Source organism: Cheilinus undulatus, linkage group 6 (assembly GCF_018320785.1).
Source record: "Cheilinus undulatus linkage group 6, ASM1832078v1, whole genome shotgun sequence".
Classification (NCBI taxonomy): Eukaryota; Metazoa; Chordata; class Actinopteri; order Labriformes; family Labridae; genus Cheilinus; species Cheilinus undulatus.
The window spans coordinates 18,910,045-18,935,261 of record NC_054870.1 but is presented as its reverse complement, the minus strand read 5'-3'; the positions used below and the strand labels follow the sequence as shown (position 1 = coordinate 18,935,261).

Below are 25,217 nucleotides of genomic sequence, written 5' to 3'. Positions count from 1 at the left end.
ACACAGCAAAAGAAATCCTCCTTATGTAGATAATGTAGCTCATTGATAATTCAGACAAATACAATAGATAGAAACATCTCAAAGCTGCTACTTATTTCAGCATTGAAATACTGCAGCAAATGCATCATAGTACCTTAACACCTGTAATGTTACATAATTTTGGTACCACTAGAAATGATAGATACTTAATTTGGGTTTATCTGTTATACTGTTATTTCCAAACTCATGTTTAGCCAGTTCTGATGTTGACAGTATATAAAAACACCTTTTTCCATTGTAAAAAAACATAAAGTCTCAACTGTACTGGAACGGACCTCTCAGTTTTATTGTGATGTTTTGAAACAGACATAGAATAAGACAAACATTTGATTCTACAATAAATGATAGATGTTTTTCTTTTCAAATTTAGATATTCATTAACAAAATACAAACTTGCAAAATCTGTTTAACATTGTGCATCTAATTTGCTGATTCTGTTGATATGTACAGTCAATATATATGCTGGAGTTATCAGCAGAAATGTAAATACCTGCTGTTTAATGTGATTAACTTTATTATCAATGATGTTTATAGTTAATTGTAAATTCCTTTTGTAAGTCACTGTTTTGTTCATGCAGCTGCTGCAGGCTCCCCAGAAAATGAAGAAAGGGTGTTTCGGCAGAGGATGCGTCCCAGAAAGCGTCAGGGTGCTGTTCGTCGAAGGGTCCACCAGGTTAATGGACACAAGTTTATGGCCACCTACCTGAGACAGCCCACCTACTGCTCCCACTGCAGGGACTTCATCTGGTCAGCACTCACATCCTTACATAATGAATATGTATCAAAAATAGGCTATACGTGTATGTAACCCTTTCACATTTGTGTAATTTAGCATCAAGCAAACACAGAAAATAAATGACTAATAGAATTATAAAACCATCACTTAAACTAAGTTTGGTTAAAAACAAAAGTAAACAGTTTTATGGTCACAACTTGTTACAGTTTATGTGCTGTTTACATGTTTTCCTAATTTGTCCCGCCGATCTGCTTGTCTTGTTTACATGTAAACACAGTATGAATGCTGTGAAGTGTGGCGTAAAAACTGAGGCAGCTGTGTTTGTTACCATCCTAACAAGCATTCATGTAGAAATTGAGTGTCTTTCAGCTTCCCCTCAAAAATACAAAGAAAATGACAGCATGTTTGATAGAATCCAGCGATGTTCCAATGGTCTGAGACGAATAAATAAAATACAACATACAGAGAAACATGGAGTTTGTTTAGCCACTGCAAAATGCACCATAGTAGAGTAAAGGGCGTGAGATATTATTGTTAAACCTTTTTTTTTATTTGAATGAAGCAAAAAGAAAAGCTTATGGATTAATTCATGCAGTATTCAGTAATAAGAGGCCGGCTTTTGCATTTTATCTCCACCTATCTATTGACATACTGACCCATAAACACAGCTGTAGTTTCATCTGGATAGTGCTGGCTAGTGTTTTCTCAAACATTTTCTTCATGTCTAATTTTTTTAGGGGCGTCTTAGGAAAGCAGGGCTACCAGTGTCAAGGTAAAAACCGTTAAAATGCTTTCTTTTTCATTTTTTATTTAAAACATCTTGGTTAATATACCTTAATTTAAAAATTGTTTTGTTTTTTTTTTTTTGTTTTTTTTTTTTTGTGTAGTCTGCACCTGTGTGGTCCATAAGCGCTGTCATGAGCTCATCATCACAAAGTGTGCAGGCATGAAGAAGCAGGAGGACGCAGTTGGAGAGGTACTGATTCACAAGTCCAGGATGTTTTTATCATTTACAGCGGAGTCTTTTTAATGGATACCTTAGGCTCTGGAAATAGAAATGTTATCCAGTCAAAAGAAGAAAGACAGTGTGATTTTGTACTATTTAAGGCATCTTGTCAGTGCCATTATGTCTAAACACTCTGCAAAAAAGTGATATGTTAGCCACCTGCTTTAATCCCAGTCACAAGGGTGCAGTCATTAAATAGGGCAAGGAGGGATCTGTGGGAGAGTTCTTAATGGAGGCTCTGTAATAAAAGAGGGATTTAAATGCTGCAATGAAGAAAACTATTCATGGATTAAATAATTTAATGTTTCAGATACCACAGAACTGAAGTATTGGGGTGTGTTGAAAATTAATAAGTTTTATATCCATCCCAGGGGTGTAGATGATATCCCAGCATCGTATTACACTCATCATTTTCACTCCTGCAGATCTGTCTCACCATCCACTTTGTCCTTCTTACAGCCAGTCGGGTCTCAGAGGTTCAGCGTCAACGTGCCGCACAAGTTCAGCATCCACAACTTTAAAGTTCTCACCTTCTGTGACCACTGTGGCAGTCTGCTGTGGGGTCTGCTGCGACAGGGACTGCAATGTAAAGGTACATACAAACACAGTGCATTTTGATGAAACACTTTAGATAAAGAAAATTAAGATAACATGCTGTGTCTGTTTTAAAATCAAACCTTCGGTTCAGTTCATCTGAACTGGAAAATGAAAAATAGATATTCTTCGTCATTCACCTAAGCTCATTCAACTGATGGTTCTGAATATTTAAAAGCAAATTTCCTGTCTAACTGTTTTTTTTTTGTGTGTGTCAAAGTGTGTAAAGTGAATGTACACAGGCGCTGTGAGAGTAATGTAGCCCCTAACTGTGGTGTGGATGCCAGAGGGATCGCGAAAGTCCTCTCTGACCTCGGGGTCACACCAGACAAAATCTCCAACAGCGCCCAGAGACGGAAAAAGGTCAGTCAAATAAATCAGCTGGTTGTTCAGTTCTTTTTACTTGGAGACATTTAATGCAAATGTCTACAAGGTCAGGCAGCTCAGTCAAAATCAAATCAGTTTCAGCCCTTTTTAATTCCAGGGTCGATGCACCTCAGCTGAAGCTCTGAGGTTTAGTTACTTTAAAAACTTAAAGCCATTATTGTCTCTGCTGCTGTGTTGACTGTTACACGTACTTGCCTGTTGTCTTTTTACACCCAGAACAGTGTCCCAGACATGCTAGTGGTAGCCAAATTTGCTAAAAGTTAGCAGCTGAGATAAAGAGCATATCCACTCCTTTCACGGCAGTGTAGACAGATTTCAGACAGGAACTACACCAGGGTGGGCCATTTGCCCTATTTGCTGACTACATCTGCATTTTTTATCCATTTGCAACCACCTTATGAGATTGTTTACAGTCATAAACCTCTCTCCCCTCATTAAGGCTGAAGTATCGATAGTTGTCTCATACAGACTCTACGGATATACGGAGAGGGAAGAGTCTGTTGCTACATGCCTCCTTTGATACACAGATTGAAGCCTGACATCTCATGTTAGATGTATAACAAAAAATAAGCTAAACTTGATGTGGTTAAAGCAGGACAGTTGCTCTCTTTATACCCACCCTTCTTTTTTTATGATGTTGCTCATTACAAGAGTGTCCTTTGAAATAAAACTCCTAACTAATAGGCCCCTATATTAAGAATGAAGTACTGATATAGGGCAGAAATACCTCAAGTCCACATGTGTGTAAATGACTTCAGAAAAAAAATCTTGAATAGAAACAGAGGCCAAAAATGTAGATTGTATTCAGTGAAGGTTGCAGAAAAAGTACATATTGGTGTTTGAGAGCAGGGGTTCTCAGACTTTTAAGTCTGCGACCCTTAAAATAAAGATGCGAGAGACTGGGGACCCCACTGTACCTAAAGGTGGTTGAAGACAGCCATGAACATTCAGGAATAGTCATTTGCAGACAAGGCTGTCCATAAGGGGAGCTAAAGGGAAGAGCTTTCAGGGGCCCAGCCATACTGGGGGCCCATGGAGGTCAGCAAAATCATGGCCCTTTTTAAAGTCAAGCTGAGATACCCATATTTTAGTTTGTTTTGTTGTTTTTTTTTTACCTAAATTATAACCACTCTTACCAAAGCAACAAGTAAAGTGGCAAAAACTGGTTTAAATGTACCCAAATTGGTGTTAATTGGCAAAACTGGGTAAAAAAGAGGTAAACATGAGCATAAATTGTCTAAAATTGATGAAAGGTGGCAAATATCAGTGGAAAATTGGGCAGGAAAAGAAGTTACATGATGGCACAAATGAATACTTTCAATATCAGAACCCAATAGTAACTTGACCCACTTTTCAGCTCCAAAATGAGGTAACTGTTAGTCAGGAAACTCACACCATTGCTGCTGATCCAACACACATGCGTTGATACTATCAATGAATCATAACTGGGGAAGGCCCATTCTCCTAGTTTGTCACTGCTGAAGTGAGATTAAGTAAAGCTGTATCCAGGAAATCTTACTTGAAAGTAATTAAATCTAACCGTTGGCTTTCAACCAAAAAAAAAACAAAAAAAAACATTCTTAAACATTAAAATGCTTTTACTTTCTGACAAATGAAAGAATATCTCAGATGGTAAATGTTCAAATGCCTTCAAAATGTTAATAAACATATTTCTATACTCAGAATATTCATGGATGAATTAGCTTTCATCAAGCAAACTGCGTTCAAGTCTTTCCTAGTTCAGTTTCACTTATTTATCATTGTAATTAAAATGATGTGCATTAACATTTACATTTAGTTGTAAAGATACTAGAAATATGAAGCTCTGAAGAAAAACTAGATCACACGTAACAAGAGTGAATAATAAATAATGACTGTGTTGTTGCCATATAAGTGACATACAGTATATTCTCTATAAAGCTTTCTCAGGGTCAGGATCCTGTGCAGCCACTATCAGGGACGCCTAAGACAGAAGACGATCGCTGTAAGTCAGCCCCCACCTCACCATGTGACCAAGGTAACTAAGTTCTGACAATCACAAATAAACATTGACCTGCCTTTGAACAAACACATCACAACTTCTTTTTTCAACACTTTTTTCTGTCCAGATGCAAAAGAGCTAGAGAACATCCGGAAAGCTCTCTCATTTGACCACAGAGGAGAAGAGCACAAACCGCACCCCCTTTCCTCTGCCTCATCTGTAGCTACGGTAACAGAGAACAGGCATGGAGCTGGAGGAGGAGAAGTGGGCGGCGTTGCGGTGGAGGTCAAAGGAAGCCGGGAGAACGGAGAAGTCAAAGGTCACACCGCTCCTGAAATCAAGAGGATGAACCTGCATGACTTTGTGTTCATCAAAGTCCTGGGAAAAGGCAGCTTTGGAAAGGTGAACGTTTGACTTGTGACAAAAGTTAACTGTACTCATCCACTCTGTTTAGAATCAATTGATGCTGTTGTCTTGGGTTTTATGGGTCCCTTATTCTAGGAGGCTCTGTTTATAAACCAGGAAAAAGATTAAGAAAAGGACATTTCTTGTTGTCTGACTGTAGTGTTTCATGTGAGCAGGTGATGCTGGCTGAGCTGAAAGGCAGTGACGAGGTTTATGCTGTCAAAGTGTTAAAGAAAGACGTGATCCTCCAGGATGATGATGTGGACTGCACTCTGACAGAGAAACGGATCCTTGCCCTGGCCAGAAAACACCCGTACCTGACACAGCTCTTTTGCTGCTTCCAGACTAAGGTTGGAACAAACATACTATTGTTGCCCAGAGAGAAAGTTACATGCAGATATGCTTTGTTCCTACAGGGGGCAGCAGAGGAGCACAAATAAATGTGCATCTGCTGTTTAAAAATGTGATGTGTGAATATTTGTTCTTAAGGCATGAAAAACACAATTGAAATTTAATTTTTTTCAACGTTAATTTTCTAGGGAGATTTTCACATATCCACTTGAGTGTAGTGCATGTGGTCTTGTTTGTGAATTAAAGAGATACTGTATTTATATTACAGCAATCACATTGCAATTTAATTGATACAGAATTATGTGAAAACTATAAAATACATACAAAATTTTTAAATGTCTTCAGCTATTGCAAATAAAATAAATTAAAACAAGATCCTATCATGTCACTTATGTTACAAACAATATGAGTGAAATATTTACTGTCACTTGGTGTGTTTGTAACTGACATCCCTCTTTACATCTGTAGAAATGCATACCTTGCTCAGACACTTGCATCAACAAGTTTGTTAGGCTCCAACACAATTCATCTCTTTTTGCTTATACAAATACATACTTCATTATTTTCCAGCTGTTCATCCACTTGTGTAAACACCTATCAATGTATGAACGTCTTAATTGCAGCTTCATTTTTGTGATGACTGTGGAAATACATACATAAAGTAGCGAATCATAAATAGCAAATTATATTTTAATAACTTAAGTACAGTTATTTTAAGCAAAAAAAACTACAGATGAAGTATATTGAAAGACAGAAGTCACAGTTATTAGTTTTGAGTTGTGGCTGATATACAGTATAGCCAATGATGCATGATGCCCACTTTAGTAGACAGATTACTAATTGGAATTTTCTCACAAGCTTAAATCAATACTTGGACAATACAAAAATGGCTCAACTCCTTAGATGTTACTTGATGATGCAATATTTTTTTACCTGCAAGGAAATCCTAAAATATAAGGATTTTGTGGATATTCCAGAGAAATTTGGCACCTTGGCTTAAATACAAAATAAATGCAATAAATGTAGTGGTGGATGTGCAACTATGCCATGCATGTGCAGGAAAAAGGCTTTTGAATAGCTATCCACTGTAGTGACCTCTATGCATGAAAGGGTTGTAGATTTATATGCATCACATTTCCAAACACTGAAATGTACAATAGTCCCAACCAGGGGCGAAGCCAGGGGAGTTAAATTATCTGGGCTGAGCCCACCTTAGAAAGATCTGGGGAAATGCAGCCTACAAATTGCTTATTAGCAGTGATAAGCACTGATTTTAAACAGTTTTGAATGTAATTTCCACTTCTGCCTTTTAATAAAGAGAATAAAAGGTTTATGTTTTAAGTTTTTTTAACAAAAGTAGAGACATTAAGTATAGAAGTTTAAAATTGGTGCTTGAAGAAGAACATAAAAGTAAATTGTCTTTTCAGCATTTCTGAAAATGCTGAAAAAGTTCAAATTTGGTACAGTGTTAATTGGTACTCTTTCTGTCTTTTGTGTAAATGGTGTTATGACTCATATATAAGGTAAGTTCATTTACAAGAAAAAAAAATCATGTTTTGACCAGCAAGGTTAATTTATTATCTATTTCTCTTTGCATATATCTATCTTAACACTCAGCAAAATTCTACTTTTCACCAACCTAAAAGAATAGGGGCTTCTGGGAAGACATGCAGGGCTAAAGCTCTTTAAGCCAACCCCTCACTCCACCTTTTGCGACAACAAATGCAGAAGTATAAAAATACAACTGCAGTGTATTCCTATACACCTCCTGATCAAGAACTTTTCCTCCCCTAGTGTCTTTGTTTTATATATTATGAACCAACTCTGCACACTGTGTCGTTTTGCAGAATCTTTAGATCTTCAGACCACGATGTCATTAGTGAAATGTCAGCAATCAGCTTAGAAAAACAGCTTCTTCCTCTTTAGTCTCCACGCTCTCTCAAATACACTTCTTTGCTCTTATCGTTTCACCTCACAGTTAATTTGTCCATCTGTACAGTAAGTGGATGCTGACAGACGGCAAAACAAAGGGCACTCGTGGGTGGGATGCAGCAGACGCCACGGACCTCTCCGGGCCGCTGTATGTTTTGTCTATCATATCTTGCATAAGTGTTCCTGTCTGGGACATATAGACACTGTACATTCACTGTAGGTGCACAGTGTGAGTTTGTGTGACAACCAGGTGTGTACATTTTCCAGTTTGACAACCTGCTGAAGGAACAGGTCACATGTTGTGTTGATGTGACGGGTTCTTTGACTGCCACTCAAGCCTGACGGCGCTGAGGAGGCTGCACAGGTGTGCACACCTCAATAAAACATAAGCTTCATACAGCTAAAAGATTAACAAAATTTACTGAAGACATATAACTGAATGTTCACTATGAGGATGCAACACTGAACACTCATATGCAAAACCCTGAAGGCCTTTAGCAGTCTGAGATGTATCAGACTATAACTCACTGAAGCGCTTCTCCTGCAGAGCTAAATTCACTGACAAAATTCATTTCTCAGTCAAATTTATCTGATTAAAATGAGAAGACTGCTACTTTACATTGTTACTGGTCTAAAAATAGAAAAAAAAGCCTAAGGGCATTAATTTAAGACACAGTCATTGGCATATCCTTGTTTTTAAGGCTATGCTCGATCTGCTTCCCTCATACTTGTGTGATTTTATTCATGTGACAAGTGCTGAAAGCTACTGTCTCCTCTCCATTACACACAAGACTTAGTTCTGCTATCTGTCCCCAAAGTGCGTCAGGAAATATAATCTAAAGCAGTGGTGGAGGATGCATGAGGATGTAGGTGTTTTAACTGATGACTTTCTGCTCTGTGACCCAGGATTTGGTTAATCTGTTTAAAATAGTTCTGTTTTCCTACACCTCTGTGAAAATGTGCTACTGCTTGTCATGGCCAGGACGTTCTTGTTCGCTAATACTTCTATTTGTTAATCAGATCAAGATATTAATTTTGATTAAGTCTATTTAAAAGTCTGGCACCCACATTCTCTGTCAAGACCAGAGGTGGAAAATGTACATGACTATTGTACTCAAGTAAAAGTATAGTTACTCTGGTTAAAATTGACTTAAGTAGAAGTAAAAGTCTTGGTCTATAAATCTACTCAAGTAAAGTAAAAAGTAAGTCATTTAAAATTTACTCAAAGTACTGAGCAGCTACTTTTAATGCCCAAGAGGCTTTTACAGTAAAATACGACCTGTCCTTAATGTGAAAGAAAATACAGACTCCAACCAGGTTATTGAATACAGGGTTTGACCTAACCTAAATTACAATGCAACATCTGTTTTGGGAAGAAATATGGAATCATTCTCTGCTATGTGCATGTTCTGACCGGCATGTGTTGGGAAAGCCAAATGACTGGTCGTTTCATGTTGTTGGCAGAAAGCTTGGATCTCCTTGTTCTGGCTTTCAGTGTTTATTTTTTTACTCAGTTCAATAAGTCACTCAAAATATACTTACGTAAATGTAAAAGTAGAAATTTTAAAAACTTCTCAAAAAAGTTCAAGTACACAAAAATCTATTCTATTACAGTAATTTGAGAAAATTTAATCAGTTACTTTAACCCCTGGTCAAGACAAAGCTGGTCTGTGCAAATGAAGTTGATGAAGCCTGTCATCCATGATGAATCTATGAGAATGAAGGTTACACAGTCTTTATGATCAGGGTCAGAAGGAAAAATAATGTATATAAAATAAAAAAAAATAAGTACAGCTAAAAATAAAAACACATAATAAAAACCGCAAAACAATTCTGAAAATCAAATTAAAGAAATATAAATACCAAATAAGGATTTGTTAAATGGAATAATATATTAAATACATTATCCATATGTTCTTTCATTAGAAATTGTGGATGGAACTTCACTGGCAAATGTTTAACTCATTGACCTTCACTAAAAATAAAAGACATTTTAAAATATAGTCAAATGGTCATGTGGCAAATCCAAGTCCGGATGAAAATTTTATTATAAGACACAAACCTCTGGTTCTTCTGGCTTATGATAAATGGGTAGTTAGTATATCTTTTTCCAAAACTCTTAACAGATAAATACTGCTTTCCCCATTGAAACACAGGCTTTATTTATGTTTTGTTATTGTTTTTTTTTCATGTTGAACGATAATTACCTGAACTTGCCTAGATTTAAGTTTTTCAGTTCAGTGCAGTGCTGTTTATTATGACCTGCATGACTAAAAGTGCTTAAAATGCTTAGTACCAGCTGCACACAAGGGAGATTTTTTACTTTTTCTTTTAATTTTGGACTACCTCAGAGGAAACCAGTGAAGTAAAACTTTTTGTAAAACCAGAGAACCCCCCTGGGAGCTGACAGAAAATATGTGTCATCAGTTAGTTATTTTTGTCAAGCAAAGTCTGCTTCAGCCTAGAGGAGGAGTTTACTTTGTGACTTTTTTTCTGCTGTATCTTTTGTTTATTTTCTCATAATGTTCTTGAAACCTTGAGTCTAATGATGGCATCTCCTGTTGCTTTTTTATTTATTCCTGTTATTTCTCCACTAAGCAAACACAAACATGCAGAGACAGGGAGACTGTGTTATTACATGACATCTTTCCTTCTTTACTTTTCTTTCTTTTATATACTTTTTTCTTTTTGTCTGCATGCCTCATGTATAAAAGGACACATGCACATACACTGGCAAACAGGGATGATTGCAAGTGTGTTCTTCGACAAACAAAGGGACTGTGGCTCTTACATAACAGCTTTGATCCTTATCAGCGACGGGATGTCTATTACATATGCTGTGTGACCCCGCCATCATCACCCGCCTGCCCCTCCCTTCTGCACCCGACTCCTTAGAACACGCACTTATTTCTCTGGACTCTTTGTGATAACATTAAACAAACCTCCACACACACTCACTCACGGAGCTTCATGGTGGTGTCGCACTTCACCTCTTACATAACTCTGGTTCCACTCGGCCCTTCGCCAGCCTGATCCACATCGACTCAGTGAGCTGATGAATTAGCTCATTTGACCATGACAGTACAGAGTGAGGCTGCAGTCAGCTGCGGTAGGTAGAGTAGGAGGTCGATTATGTGTCACATTCAAACTTTCAGCTCTATTATTAAAAATGTTCATATGCAGCATTAAACAGCTTTCAGGTAACTACAATGAACCCTGGTCTTTATGTTTACAACTTGTTATCCTCACTGAAGGTCTTTGCGCACTGATTGCAACACTTACAAAAAATGTATATTTAGTTATCCAGATGCTGTGGCAGGTTTAACTTACAAACAGTGCTGTGAAAAAGTATTTTCCCCCTTTCTGATTCCAGATTTATTTACATATTTATCACACTTCATTTTTTTGGATCATCAAACCAATTTTAATATCTCACAAAGACAACCCAAGTAACTACAAAATGCAGTTTCTAAATGTTGATTTTATTTATTAAGGGAGAAAATCCAAACCTATCTGGCCCTATGTGAAAAAATAATTGCCCCCCTTGTTAAATCATGAGTTAACTGTGATTAACCACAGTTCTTGGAAAGCTGAGTTCAATTTCACTGGCCACATCCAGGCCTGATTACCACCAGATTTGTTGAATCAAGAAATCCTTTAACTAGAAGCTGTCAGACAAAGTGAAGTAGGCTACAAGATCTCAAAAAGAAATGCATCATGCTACAATCCAAAGAAATTCAAGAACAGTGATTAAAATCTATCAAAAAGGTTACAAAGCCATTTCCAAGGCTTTGGGACTCCAGCAAACCACGATTAGAGCCATTATCCACAAATGGAGAAAACTGGGGTTAGTGTTGAACCTTCCCAGGAGTGGTCGGCCAACCAAAATTAGTCCAAGAGTGCAACAAAGACTCGTCCAGGAGGTCCCAAAAGAACCCAGAACCACATCCAAAGAACTGCAGGCCTCACTGGCCTCAGTTACCCCTTTAAAACCTACCATTGTGCAAGTCTGCCGGGACATATTCTTACATTTGTATGTACTGTAGTCCCATTTTTGGGAGTGTTTTTATTTGCTTTTACATCAATATAACCCTTATATCCCAAGTTTCAATAATATGTATTAACTTATATCTTAACTAGTAAAATAAATGGCTTAAAAGTGCAATAGACCTAATAAATATGAAAATGTTTTTTGTTTTTTTCACATATATTTCAAATTATAGAAATTTCACAGCTGTATGCCCAAATTTTTAAATGTAAGGTAGGGACTTGTAAGAATCATGTGACAGGTAATGCCCACAACGTGATGACGTTTATTTCAACGTAGGAAGTGCTGCAAATACCCGTGGTCTCGTTTATAAAGATTTTTGTTATGTTGGCTTTATTGTGTATTTTTACAAACCCATCAGAAAAAGCGCTCTGAAACATGGTGAATGTTTGAAATGTTAGTGTAACTCCCCGGATTTTATACATGAAAAGAATGATCGATTTATCTTATCTGTTTCAAATCTACTGCCAATCAAAAATGAATATGCTAATCGTAACGCTGGCACTATGCTGGGTTCTCTTGGGTTAAAGGGATACTTCAACATTTTAGCAAATTCGCCCATTGCCATAATTGCTGTAGTCTTAGTAATAGGTTCATTTCCTTTAGTTGTCGGTGCAAGCTGTGTCTAGATCTGGGGGGACTGTTAAACCAGTTGCACCGCTGACGCTATTTTAGCAGACAGAATTTTTGCTTTCCCTCATCAAACTCATCAAATACATAATTCAACAACTCCAAAATGCTCTCGTGGACAAGTTGTGACATGTACATTGCAAAGTTGAAAATTGCAACTGATGTTATTAAACACTTACCAGTTCACTCTGCTGAGATTGAAGGAGACAATACATTATTTCCATGGCAACAACTATCACGGTCAGTCACTTTAAAGAGATTTTTATTCTTAAGTTAGTGCTGAATAAATCTGTCTCTACACGAGGGATACTGCACATTCAGTGTTTTTATGTGTTTTGTCATCATGATCATGGCTTTATTTCATATGTGGGTGCACTAGAGTGATGGCTCTTCCTTGTCATCAACATAGTAGTGCGGCTGTGCAGAAATGCTTTTCTTGATCAGACTTGTTATAATAAATATTTAAACAGAGAACGCTTAATTTTCCACTGACACATTTAGCTCATACAGCCTTTAATTTCTCATGGATTTTCTCATAAAGTGCCCTGTCCATGCACAGCTGGAAAGAGGGGAGCCTTTTCAAATGATATAATCTATTATATATCTTATAACCTTTATTTTTTATTTTTTTGCCTCTTGGAAATGATCACATCCATCCTTATTGGTTTTTCTTGTTTGTACACAGAAACTTAAGTCTGTCAGCGCGGCATTTAAGCCTGATGTGCAGCTGCTGGAGGAGACAGGAGTTTAAAGGCAGAATTTACTAGCACGGCAGCACATATACACAAAAATACTTTTCTAGCTTAGTCTTGTTATAACGAAGATATTCACTGAGATTCATTTTCCATGGACAAATCTAGCTTCTACAGCCTTGAATTTCTCATGGATTATCTCATAAAGCTCTCCTTTACATTAAATGGCTACACTCATAAGCAAGAAGTGCTGTGCTTTATGGCTTTTTGCTCTTTAAGATCATTAAATCATCATTTAAAAATACTCAGTTTGGGATTTGATCTCAGTTTTAGTTAAGGAAATCTTTTGTAATACTCATATTTTATCTCCATATTCTTAAGAAATACATGTCTAAGTCTGAAAGCACTGGGAAATATTTAAATATATACAAAATACTTTATTGATATGCAAATGGTGATTTGGCCTAGCTCTCATGTCTACGGTATTGTTTATGATGGCTGTCCTCTTTTTTCTATTTTTGGTGCAGTCAAGTGTACATACCAACCATGGACTGTATTTAAAAGGAAGTGGACATTGCTCCAAGGTTTGAAAAATCTAGTTGTTAAGTGCCTCAGATCAGCCTTGTGTTCTTCGTGGCCAGTATGGGACAGTCCGCTTATTGTAAAAAAAAAAGTTAGATAGTTTTGAAGTCTTTAAGAAAATGAACTCACTTCTCCCTTAATGTTTTATCAAAGAAAAAGGGTTAGGGCCTGATGGGCCTCATCAAATCTGCATTTCATTATCATGTTAATTTACTGTCTTTTCTTGGAGGCTAAACTGAAAAATAAATAACTACCAAGGTCTCCCATTACAGATGCTTCTTACGAACAATGCATAAGAAATCAAACCTAGCCCTTTTAGTCTAAATATGGTACTACATATTTAGAGCTGGCCATTGCAAAAAATGCCCATTTCTAAGTGAAAAATTCCACTTAAAATAATTGTTTTACTTTCTCTTTAGTGTTTACATTTTTAAATGCCTTGTTAATCAGGATCTTTTTACTTTCTTTACCTTTTATTAACTTTGAAAAAAAAATCAGCATATAAACAACTTTGAACATTGTTATTACAGTGTAATGCTATTTCTTATACAGTTTACTTTCACCTTGACAAAAGAAAAACATATTTGTGCTCTGCCACAGCACCATTCTTAAAAAAAGTATTAATGTTTCTGTGACCTATGTCCTACCTACACCCTCCCTCCCCTCTTGTTTTGAACCCTCCTCCCTCCCTTCCTTTCTTTTTAATCGACTGTGGAATCGCAGCCATTCCGCTATCAGCCTAATTACAGCCCAGAAATGTAAATAACATTATACAACAGTAGCGCTGGGACTCGCTCTGTGCTGCACACAGTGAAAGAGTTGGGAAATAAAGAAAGACACATGAACAAGGAGAGAGAGGGGGAAATAAAGTAAGATTAGGTCAAAACAAGGAAAGCTGATTTTATGACATCGTGAAATAGGGTACACAAAAGATTACTGTGGAAATGTTTCTTAATGAGTTAAAAGTAGTGAACATCAGAGACAGTAGAGATGAAACTAACCAGATACATTACTGAACCTTTGTTCTCCTCTGTTTTAGACAGAGAGGAGCTGAGATAGAAAGATGGATGCAAAGATAGAGACACAGGAACACACACAGAAAATAATGCTTATGGTCAGACAGAGATTGGAAGAGCACTGGAAACATTGAAATTTGATCCTGAGTCATTTTATGAAGAAGTAATGTTGAACTCTTCTCGCTGCTTGTGAACTTCCATGGATGCAGATGTTAGGTATTTAGTGCAAGATAAAACATTCACTATTGCCAAGTTTTGTATTTTTCTGAAAGGATTTTTCATCTCATTCTGAGGGTTTTAAAATGAAAGAAATATTTTTGATTAATTAACATCGTTAACAGTGAAATTATGAAAATGTTGATGTACTATTTTTAGTGCTGTCAGTAGATTAAAAAAAAATCTAATTATTTATAGTTTTTTAAAAATAATCACTCGTAATAAATTGCATATGTTGACAATTTTGAGAAAGATTGCATAACTGGTAGATTTCAAGATGATAGTAACAAAACAATCAGAAATGCCATGCTTCTGAATCCCATCTAAACTTTCCACTTGCTTCTGAAACAGGAGAAGTGGACACTGAGGGCAGATTGTCCACTTAGGAGTCAATCTAGGATTGGGTTTATTTGTAGCACTGAGGTCACTAATTAGTGGACCTGTGTCTGCCTGTTTTCTCATTCTGATAAGCACTCCTATCTCAACCTCTGCTGCTTTATTACATTTACGTTGATCCAATCGTGACCTGCGCAGCTTCTCTCGTCCTAACCTTAGCAACATATGGCGTTACTCAGCCAACCAGATGCTTCACGCTCATGTGTGACGCTCGCTGCTGCAGAGACACAGGGAAGTTGGGGGAGTCTCAGAAACAACACAGAGAAAGTGAGTTAGAGAAGAGTGGAGACACCTATGTTTGAATTAAGAAAAGATGACAACAAAATAGAGAATTCCCGATCTAAAATTGACGGACTGTTGTATGTATAAAATCAAAACACATGTACTTCACTTAACACACTGACATCTGATCTGGGGACAGAAAATAAAGGAAAGAGCTTGATATGATCAGTAAGATCATTCTCTGGCCTACACTGTTCCCTTTGTTTTGGTTTAATGTAGTCATATCCCTACAGGACTCCAGGGTTGACTGATATAGGCATGATTTCAGCACAGGTTTAAATTTAACAAAGGTAAAAGGGAGAGACAGAGAAAAGCACATGCTAAAGCTGTTCAATTTTTAATGTGTTGAGATCTGTTATTTTAAGAAAGTGTTTTAACATTAATTAAAAGATATCCCTTGGCCTTTAGCCCCCATTCAAGAGCATTCAGGTGACCTATTTTATAAAAATATTTATATATGAATAATGGCTGAATTTACTTGCAAAAAAAACCCCCATTTTATTAGCGTTTTAATTCAAATTGTATTATTACCTCCAGGTTAGATAAAATTATATTCTGGATCTTAGCTGAAAGGAATTTTGTCAAACTGGACCTCCTTGAATTTTAATAGATGACCCCTGCTGTAAAATGTGGATTTTATCCATAATAATATATAAATTAAGAGCACAGAGAATTTTGACATGTTCCAATCAAAGTAACAAAGCTACTTGAGATGGCTATGTGATGGCTTCAGTGTGTGATTAATGAGCATGGATTTGGTATTCACATTTTTTACCCCTGTGGTTAATTAGAATTAAAATTAATTGAGCATTTTGACAGCACCATTTATTTTATATCAAGCTAGAAGCAGTAATACAAGGGAAATATTCTGGCTGTTTTGTGCACACACACACATACTATCAGGCTGCAACATGTTGCTATTTCACATTGGATCACATCAGATGTTTTAGAAGAAAATCTACACGTATTAAGAAGCATCAAATCCAGGATATCAGCTGTATTAAAGCTCTTTCTTTTGATCCCTTTGTATGTCAATACTTCTTTCATTTTTCTCCCCTATTTATATAATATCTCATTTGGTTCACACTGGAAGTCAAGTTAAAGTGAATAAAGACCTTTGCCATAATATACCAAATAGTAAACCTGTCAATGTCACACATCTTGAGTCTTTCCTGCTACTTGCAGAAAGTCATTATAGACTTTTTCATAAGATCTCAACATAAAACACTCCTCCACAAAAATATCCTCCAGATTTATTGACATTGTCTATTAAATCTGAACAGTGAATAGTGAAAATTGCATTACACTGTAATACTCAATGCTTTGATATTTCAATCAGTATAGAATAGTCTCTTAATGTCTCTAAAAATAAAAGAACCATTTGTTTGAAAGCATAACTGAAAGGTTTTTTCTTTCCTTTTCTTTTTTGTTTTTAAAATCAAACAAGTGAAATAATTATTATTTTTCTCTCACTTTCAAAACAACATAAGCACAAAGAAACAGCAGGGATGTTTGTGACTAGCACTGCTAACTGATGCTGAGCACTGGTTTGATATCATCAACCTGCTAGGTGTCCTGATAAAGTGTGCTCATCTAAATTGTTATCTAAATGTTTTTTTGACATTCAGAGCAGTGTAGTCTGAACTTAGATTTCAGTGTAACCCAAGGGTCAAACGTCCCTTGCAAAAACCCTGGTATATGTCCCGCAAAAGTTTTAGACTTATCATTGAGTATCTAGAAAAATGTGTGTGCAACTGACTGATTGAAGGGCGTGTTTAACAATATGAAGTGTATTCACGGACAAAAACTGAATAAATAGACTATAAAATGATATTAAATTGAACTAAACCAGTGAAAGAGCCAGCCTGTTCCTTCTTTTCTTTTTTATCTGCAACCCAAACCCTTCTTTTTGTCCTTGACTCTTGGTTCAGTGTCCACACTGTTGAGATGTGCATAAAGTACACAGACACTCTATATACAGTTGAATGAAAACACTTTTCTTTTCTGCAAACACTCCCTAAAAAAACTGCAAACACACCCTATTCACCAGAAAAAATACAAATTTTCTTCCTTCACCACAATGTACACACTGCAATTGATGATTACTTTATATTGACCAGATTTTTCTTTTTCTCAAAAGAGCTTACAAAGATAAACTCCTCTCTAAAGTTTTTTTGTTAACCAGTGAAACTAAAGAATGGAGATATGCTGTGGGAGAACTAGCAGCCCTCATCCACACTTGACTCCTGTCAGCCAGTGTGAAGAATGACTGTGAGAGCAAATTAAGCGTTTAGAAACAATGAACTCTGATAGGTGCATGCACATGCATAGTGCAGGCAGAAGCAGATTGTCCTGCCAAATATGTGTCGGTCTTGTGAAGTGGAGAGTTATTCTTTTGAAAAGAGTCGTCAGTAGGTATACACTATATGTTGGCTGGTCTTAGGATGAAGTTCAGACAAACACATATTTTTCTAAATCTTTACTGTGAAGGACGCTCATTGACATAATGCATTCCTCAGCCCCAGACCATGTCAGAGAAAGACCTTACCTTAACTGAACCCTCAAAGATGATGAAACAGATCGTACCGTAAAGAGGCCTATATCTTTATGTGGAAGAAACCATCTGTATATTACTTTTAAGTCATTGTGCAGCATCACAGAAACATTGGGAGGACATGTAGCATTTTTATTTTATTCCAGGGATAAAATGTAATGTTTGGTTGTTTTAGTGAGATCCTGAGAAATTCACACATTATCATGGGAAGACAGCTTTGTTATCTCAAAGTAGGAGATAAATAAGTCAAGATCTTTGAAAAACAACTGCAAAACTTATTATAATCCAAGCACAACGGGTTAAAATAAAATATATGAAAGCAGTTTCAATTGTTTTCCCAGAAAGTCCTATTGAGATATTAAATCACCAGATAGATTTTGGTGCTTCATTTTTGTCCCTCGCCACCCAAACACAGCCCCATCACTCCAAAAGAAAGGCAGAGAATATGTTTTGTGAAGAAGTTGCAACTGCTTCCTGTACTAGCTGCCGACTTTTAAAACACGTTTTTCTTATGAAAGTATTGATTCAGGCCCTGGTTCCTTTTAAAAGTATTGATTTAGCACTGATATTGAAGAAAACCTCAGAAATACCCAACCCTAGTTATTATATGCCCAAGTACAACTGTCATTCCTTGTTTTGTGATTTTAGGGCTGACAACAATGTTTCTTTTAAGACTAGAAACTAGCAAACTATCTTCTATCTATTTATATGTCTGTGGGACATAGGTATCTATTGGATAGGTGCATTTTTGTTGGCCTTGCCTATCATACCCTAAAGCAGCAAGCAATTAATGATGTAAAATGCAGGCGCACCCTGGTGTAATTTATGTTGCATGTTCCACTGATTACATAAATAAAACGTGCTGCACATTGCACCAGCATTATGAACCTAACCCTGTGCCATGTACATCAGCAAAGAAAAGAAGCAAAGAAATTATATGACTGCCAAAGCAAGAGGAAAAAACAATCTTTCACTTACAGAAAGTGAAGTTTCCAGAGATTAAGTTGTGACCTTGTTTATTGGATTAAGCTACTTTATTAGCTACAGTGAAGCTTAATCCAATAATAAAAGGTCAAAGCATTTTTACAACAGTTCTAGATTGGAAATAAACAGCTTGTTAGACTCACTTACTGGATTTCAACTGGCATGTCATTGACCAATGAGTTGCTACATTTGCTGCAGAACTTTTTCAGCCATTTCTATAAACTGTATGCTGTATATCATTACCCTACAGAAGACTTAGTGAAGCTTGTATCAGAACCACACTGAGCTGGTGGCTGCTCTGTTTGGACACTAGCAGGAGTGCTTTAAGGACAGACATTCTTGAATTGGTTCCAGGGCTGCACACACAATACACTGTGTCCCCCAATTACAATCATTTCCTGCTGCCATCATCAGGGCAAAAAATAAAAACTGTGCACACCTCTTAAAGGCAAAGTCCAAATTTTTCAGAAAATGTGATAAGGCTTCTGTCACACTCTCTGGAACTATGATCAGGCCATCTGAGTGAAATCACAGGGAGATGTTAGGGTCCTGGGTGCATCCTCATTTGGAAGACATTGTCAAAGCAAGCTGCCGGACTTATTGCTCTTAATGTTCTGAGAAAAAGAGGAGTAATTCATGTTTTTGTTTTGCTACAGGGACAATAGTTCAAACTCCTCTTTTTGATCATAATTCTCATTTTAAAACAACTCCAATGAGTGTTTTTACTGCAGCTTCATAATTGTACTCCATCATATCCATACCAAAGTTAGTGATGGAGTAACAGTTTTTTTCTTTACATTATGGCTAGCATGAGTAATACTTGCAGATATTTACTCAAGTGCACATAAAAATCTTATATCAATATTGTATTTTTAAGAAAATACATATTCAAGCAGATTCTTTGAAAGTACAAGGTCTGTGATTTCTACTGATAATCATCAGTGTCCCTCCACAAAGCTATACTAACTGATTTAAAACACTCTTTTTCTATAAATGACGCTGCCTTGGTTGGATCTTTTTTATAAAGAGACACTCACCAAAGTTTTACCTATTTTTTTTCAGTATTTGTCTTCTGCACCAATGTCTTTGAAAAACATGTCTCAAGGCATAACATCATTTAATAATTTGCAACATGCTGCAAAACCAGGTCATTTTGGTATAGTACCTTCAAAACTACATGAGTTGATCACAGTTGGCAGATCATGACATAAAGAAAATGCTGCAGGAATGAAAGATGGTGGACCTGGTAGAAATGCCTTTCTTTTCTTTTTCCTTTAAATCAGTGTGATTTGTAATTAGATATTTTCACAGCATCAACACACAAGAAAAAAAGGATATACCATAAAAATGGTGTATAATTAAACTATTTTCCATCTGAAAAGATGGCTGACTCTGATACGGCCAGTAGATGGTGTAAAACACTGAGACTGTGATTGGAAATTTACCCCATTAATTGTGTTTTGCAAATGGCTCCTTCACTGCTCAGAATATGCTTGAATACATAACGACACACATCAGTGTGGCAGGGGTTCTGTCCCACTTTTTAACAGCTCTTCTCCCTTGTCAGGTCTTAGCCTATCCTGACACCCCAGAGAGACTGCTGTATAGGTTCATTGCATGGATATGATTCCCACAAAGAAGGAGAAGAGTGAAAACCCCTTTTCCATCATGAAAAAAACTTTCTGTTCTGTTCTTTGCTTTTTATTTCATAAAGAAATGTGGAACAGAGCTGATAAAACTGCAGCTATACAACAGCTACATCCGAGCTAATGGCTGCTGGTGGCAGACATTACTGATGGGTTTAAGTACACCTAAACCCCTAACCTGACACGCCAGATGGATGTGTTTCACACATCCATCTGGGAAAGCTTCAGTAGGAAATGTTTGAGAAAAGGCAGAGGCTTTGAAAAAATCTCAGAGTGTGATTGGATGAACATCCTGTCTGTCACATCTCTATGGGCCAATAAGAGCAACAAAGCAAGTGACGTAGCAGCTATCGAGCTGCGTGTGCGCAGCTACGGGGGATAACGCACAACATGGCGACTACAGACATGTAAGTACTGGACTTGTCGTTTTTGAAAAGAAAACAACTCACTGCTGTTCTTTGTTCTTCTTTTAACAAAAAAATTGTTGTCAAGTTCTGATAAAACTTACGCTTTAGCAGCGTCCACGCTAAGCTCTTCCACCATAATTGTCTCCCCTCTTGCTGCTGCTTATTTACGTCACAACTCTGCCATGCCTGAAAGTACTGCCTCTCATCGCCGATTGGTCCTGTCACTTTCTAACCGGGCCCAAACAGTTCAGACGGGAACTTTGCTTGATAGATTCGCCATTGAAAAACAAGGAAATGGGCGTATCCATCTGCTTTGCAAGGTTACTAAACCCCACCTCATTCTCCTAAAATGATGCTGATTGGTCAGAACAGTTTTGGTTTGGTACATTTATCTGCTCTGCAAGGTTGGTCTTAATCTTGCATTTAAAAAAATGGACGCTATACCTTTCTGCAAATCTAATGGTATGACTGAAAACACACCTCGAGTAAGAACAACAAGTGACAAGCAAAAGACAGCTGTGAGTTTGTCTCCACAGGCGGAGTACTCAGCTATTTAACTACAGCCAGTAGATTTACAAACTCCATATGTAAAAATAGATCTTACTTTAAGAGCAACATAGCTGCACAAAACTGCATGTTGTGGACTTTACAGAATGAAAAGGAAATCATCACACAGGAAGACAGTTTTTTTTCCTTGTTGGAGACCCAAAAACAGACTTTGGCTTATACAATGAGGCGACATGTTGTCTGACAGTTTTATTATGTGCAAGAGGACTGCATCAATTGTGTACTGGTTATGTGATTAAGCTATCATAACTGCTCACTACATGTAATTTTTTCTGCTGCATTACTGGGGCTAAGCTTAGTTTAACATGGAAGTTTTACTTGAAGGCTGACAGGAAACAATGCTGATGAAGTTGAAGTAAATAATTGTCTGTTTGAGCTTACATATGCAGATCACTCTAAAATTTCAATACATTTTCAGGAGTTTTGTGCAAGCAGGTAAACAATTTTGCTGTAAAACTGTAGATTTATAAAGGATTTTCTTCCATTCTTCTGAAATATCTGATGGAAACAAATGAATAGATGTCTATGTTTTTGGTGTGTAGGTGCAGGACAGTGAAGAAGGAGATATATGTGTAAAAGGGTTCAGGATTGCATAAGATGCAGGTTGTGGCTAGTTCCACATACTTTACAGCAGGGTGGCATAGACAGGGTGCGTTTAATCACACACATATGCAACTGAAAGATAACCATCAAGATGTTATTGTTCATGTTGGGTTGAAGATCATCAGGGTGGTACCTATAGAACATTGAATGTATATGTGTGTGTGTGTGTGTGGGGGGGGGGGGGTCTCTGTGTGTGAGCAGTGGGAAAGTCGTATCTGTACATTTGTAATTACACTCAGGAAATGTTTATTCATGTTTGATTGGGTGGGACCAGCCAGAACTCTGGGTACATTTAAACAAACTATTTCGACATCCTGTTTAAAGCCGCTTTCAGAGGGAGCAGAGAGAGAGAGAGAGAGAGAACAGTCTGAGGTGGGCTGTGGGCCACTTATGCAAGACGCAATCCTGATCCTGAGGCCCCTTAAACTGATACTGAGAAGGGAAAAGAGCCTGAGGTCAGCTTTAAATCATGGAGTGTGATGAAGTGACATCAGCCACAGAGGCCTCCAGCTGCTGGAGTGAACAGTTGAACTTTTCTGACTGCAATTCATGGTAATCTGATGTGAGATGACACCACTCTCATATGCTGTTGATGCAAAACCTTTTATGTGGCCCCTGTATATGTTAAAAGTAAGGAGATAACCTCTAATGGCCATGGCTAGAACCATAGCACATGTATATATAGTTATGCTCAGGGGGATGGATGTGTGTTTTAAAATAAAAAAGGATTTCTGCTAGTAGACCCTTTGGACTCAGTTGGAGGTTGACTATGAAGTGAAACAAAAAAAAATCACCTCCTTTAACTTGAGTGTAAAGCCCTCAGAAAGATCTGCAGCAATGTTGCCTAATTTTATACCACATGCGTGTCATGATTTTTTCTTAACTTCGCCAGGAAGTATTATTGCCTTCACCTACAACTGAACAGGAAAACGTGAATTTTCAGGTACAGATATGTCTCTCTGAGAAAAGTTCTGCTGCCATTCTTAAGGTGAGAGACACTTCTGTGGGTCATATTTAACAATTTAAACAAAAGTTTCTTTGTGGTCACGTGTGTTTTAGTGTGAATAATATGTTTCATGTTGCACTGTATGTTATCAGGATAAAAGTAGAAAAACGGGAATAAAAAAATAAAAAAGCATGCCTACTTATTTACTTCCTATTTACAATGACCTTTCTGACCCTCTAATGCCCACTCTAACTTCCTGCAGAACCACACCAGGAGTTCAGCTGGGTCAATTTTGAAAGACCCTGTCAAGGCAGTGTTCTCTGTCTGCTGATGCTTAGGCTGAGGAAGAATAAGTCCTAATTATGTTTACCTATTTAGGTGAAAAAATTCGTATTGCGTCATTCATTTGCAAACATTTGTTATTGTAAAGATTATGAACCAAAAAATCAACAGAAAACAAAAGGAAACCCCCAAAATTGATAACTCAATTCAAGTCAAATAAATCTTGCTCACCAAGCAGAAAGGTACAGACGTCAACACTTTGTGGAAGATGAAGTCAGAATGAGCTATTGCTTTTTGCATGAGCACAGTAGCCTTGGAGGTCTCTTAACTCACAACATGGGGGTTTCATACATGTCCACTGCATCAAAATTCACCATTTCCTAAAAGCATTTTTTATTTTTTCAAGAAAGAAACAATGTTACCAAATTCATTAAGTAGATGGCATTGTAGGTAATAAGTTGACTGGATTTTTTTTTCTCTTTGTTCAGTTGTCTGTTTGATCTTGAACATTTTTAAAAGTTAAGTTTAGCACTGTTTATGATTACGATTTAAAGCATGGATGAAACGTCTAAGAAACAAGACTGTCACAAATCTCAGGAAATCAAGGTCATGATTCAGCAGGTCCTGTGGATCACAGTCATCATTAGTCATCCCTGTTCTAATAGTTTTCATAAGAGGAAAAGCAGGAAGAAAGAGCATTATTACTGGAATGGTCCTGTTAAAATAATAATGAAAGACAATTACATTATTGTAACCACACCCAGAGTCCTGGCAGTGTTTGTTGAACTCATGTCATTTAGAAGTCACCGTCTAACCTTCTGTTTTGTGCCATTTCAGATGAAGGCAAGAGTTTGACACCAGCAAACTTAGCTTGGGCAAAACACAGTAGTACCAAGTATTAAGTAGCCAGCATCCCTTTCAGTAGTTGTCATGAAAAAAAAAATCTGCAGTGTAATGCACACATCACACAGCCTACTCTTGTGTGCCTTAAGAGTGTGTGTCCATTTTCAGCAGCAGTGGAAGCAGCACAGCCTGTTTGAGGATGCTGCAAAAGCAGTCAGTGAACTTCTGTGAATGATGTAGGCAATTCCCCATGATGGCACCAACCTGTGGCACTGAGCTATGATCTTTTCTAAAGTCAAACCTTCCCAAATGCCTTAATAGCAAGCTTTCTCTGAAGAATGTGAAATATTCATGCAATGGATATCTGAAACAGTGTCTGAAATGTCAGGTTATTTGGAACCAGCTTCACACTTTCTGTTGACCAAGAAGTACCATACTTCATAAACTTTAAAAAATGTTCTTGACCTTCAAACAATTTTAGTCATCAATTTTAATCATCTGGCCCTCCAAAGTGTGACTAAAAGCGTACTCTTCATAATCAGTGCTTACATAAACATAATTTCTTTCCAGCTGTGCTTCCTATTTTCACTCTTCTTGTGTTTGAGGATCCAACTTTGATGAAGTCAACAAAGCCGGAGGAATGTTTGACCACTAGAGGGTCTTTCTTTAGTGCATCTAAACACTGTGAGGTCCAAATGTGTGCACACGTGGATATGCAGTGTGTAGTCCCTATATATGTAGGTGGTGTGTGTGTTATTCTAACCGCATGAACCCTTAGGGCTAACACAATGGCTCTGAGGGACTGCTGTGGGTTTCTTATATACAGGGCTGTTTATATCACAACACACACACACACACACACACACACACACACACACAGTCTCTCCCTCTCTCTTATTTCCTATATGAAGAAAGCAAGCTGGAATTCAGGAAGGAGGCCATTTTATGTACCAAGAGAATAGAGTGCAGAGGGTGTGGTTCTGCAATTTTCAGCATGTCTGTGTGTGTGTCACAGGAAAGGGTCCAAATGAGAGTGGAGACAATCGTTTTAGTTACATTTTTTCAAACAAGGGCAGTCCAATAACATTAAAA

General features: G+C 37.2%; 1 protein-coding gene across 1 annotated transcript in view; it reads left to right on the top strand.

Moving 5' to 3' along the window:
* The window catches only part of LOC121510997 (protein kinase C epsilon type-like), a 106,160-nt gene that overhangs the window by 47,779 nt on the left and 33,164 nt on the right, over positions 1–25,217 (top strand). Inside the window, exons 3-10 of the mRNA XM_041789455.1 lie at positions 618–786; positions 1,513–1,547; positions 1,663–1,751; positions 2,241–2,373; positions 2,596–2,738; positions 4,683–4,779; positions 4,871–5,145; positions 5,325–5,498. Coding sequence (XP_041645389.1) covers positions 618–786; positions 1,513–1,547; positions 1,663–1,751; positions 2,241–2,373; positions 2,596–2,738; positions 4,683–4,779; positions 4,871–5,145; positions 5,325–5,498 — 1,115 coding nt within the window. The remainder of the gene's footprint in view (positions 1–617; positions 787–1,512; positions 1,548–1,662; positions 1,752–2,240; positions 2,374–2,595; positions 2,739–4,682; positions 4,780–4,870; positions 5,146–5,324; positions 5,499–25,217) is intronic.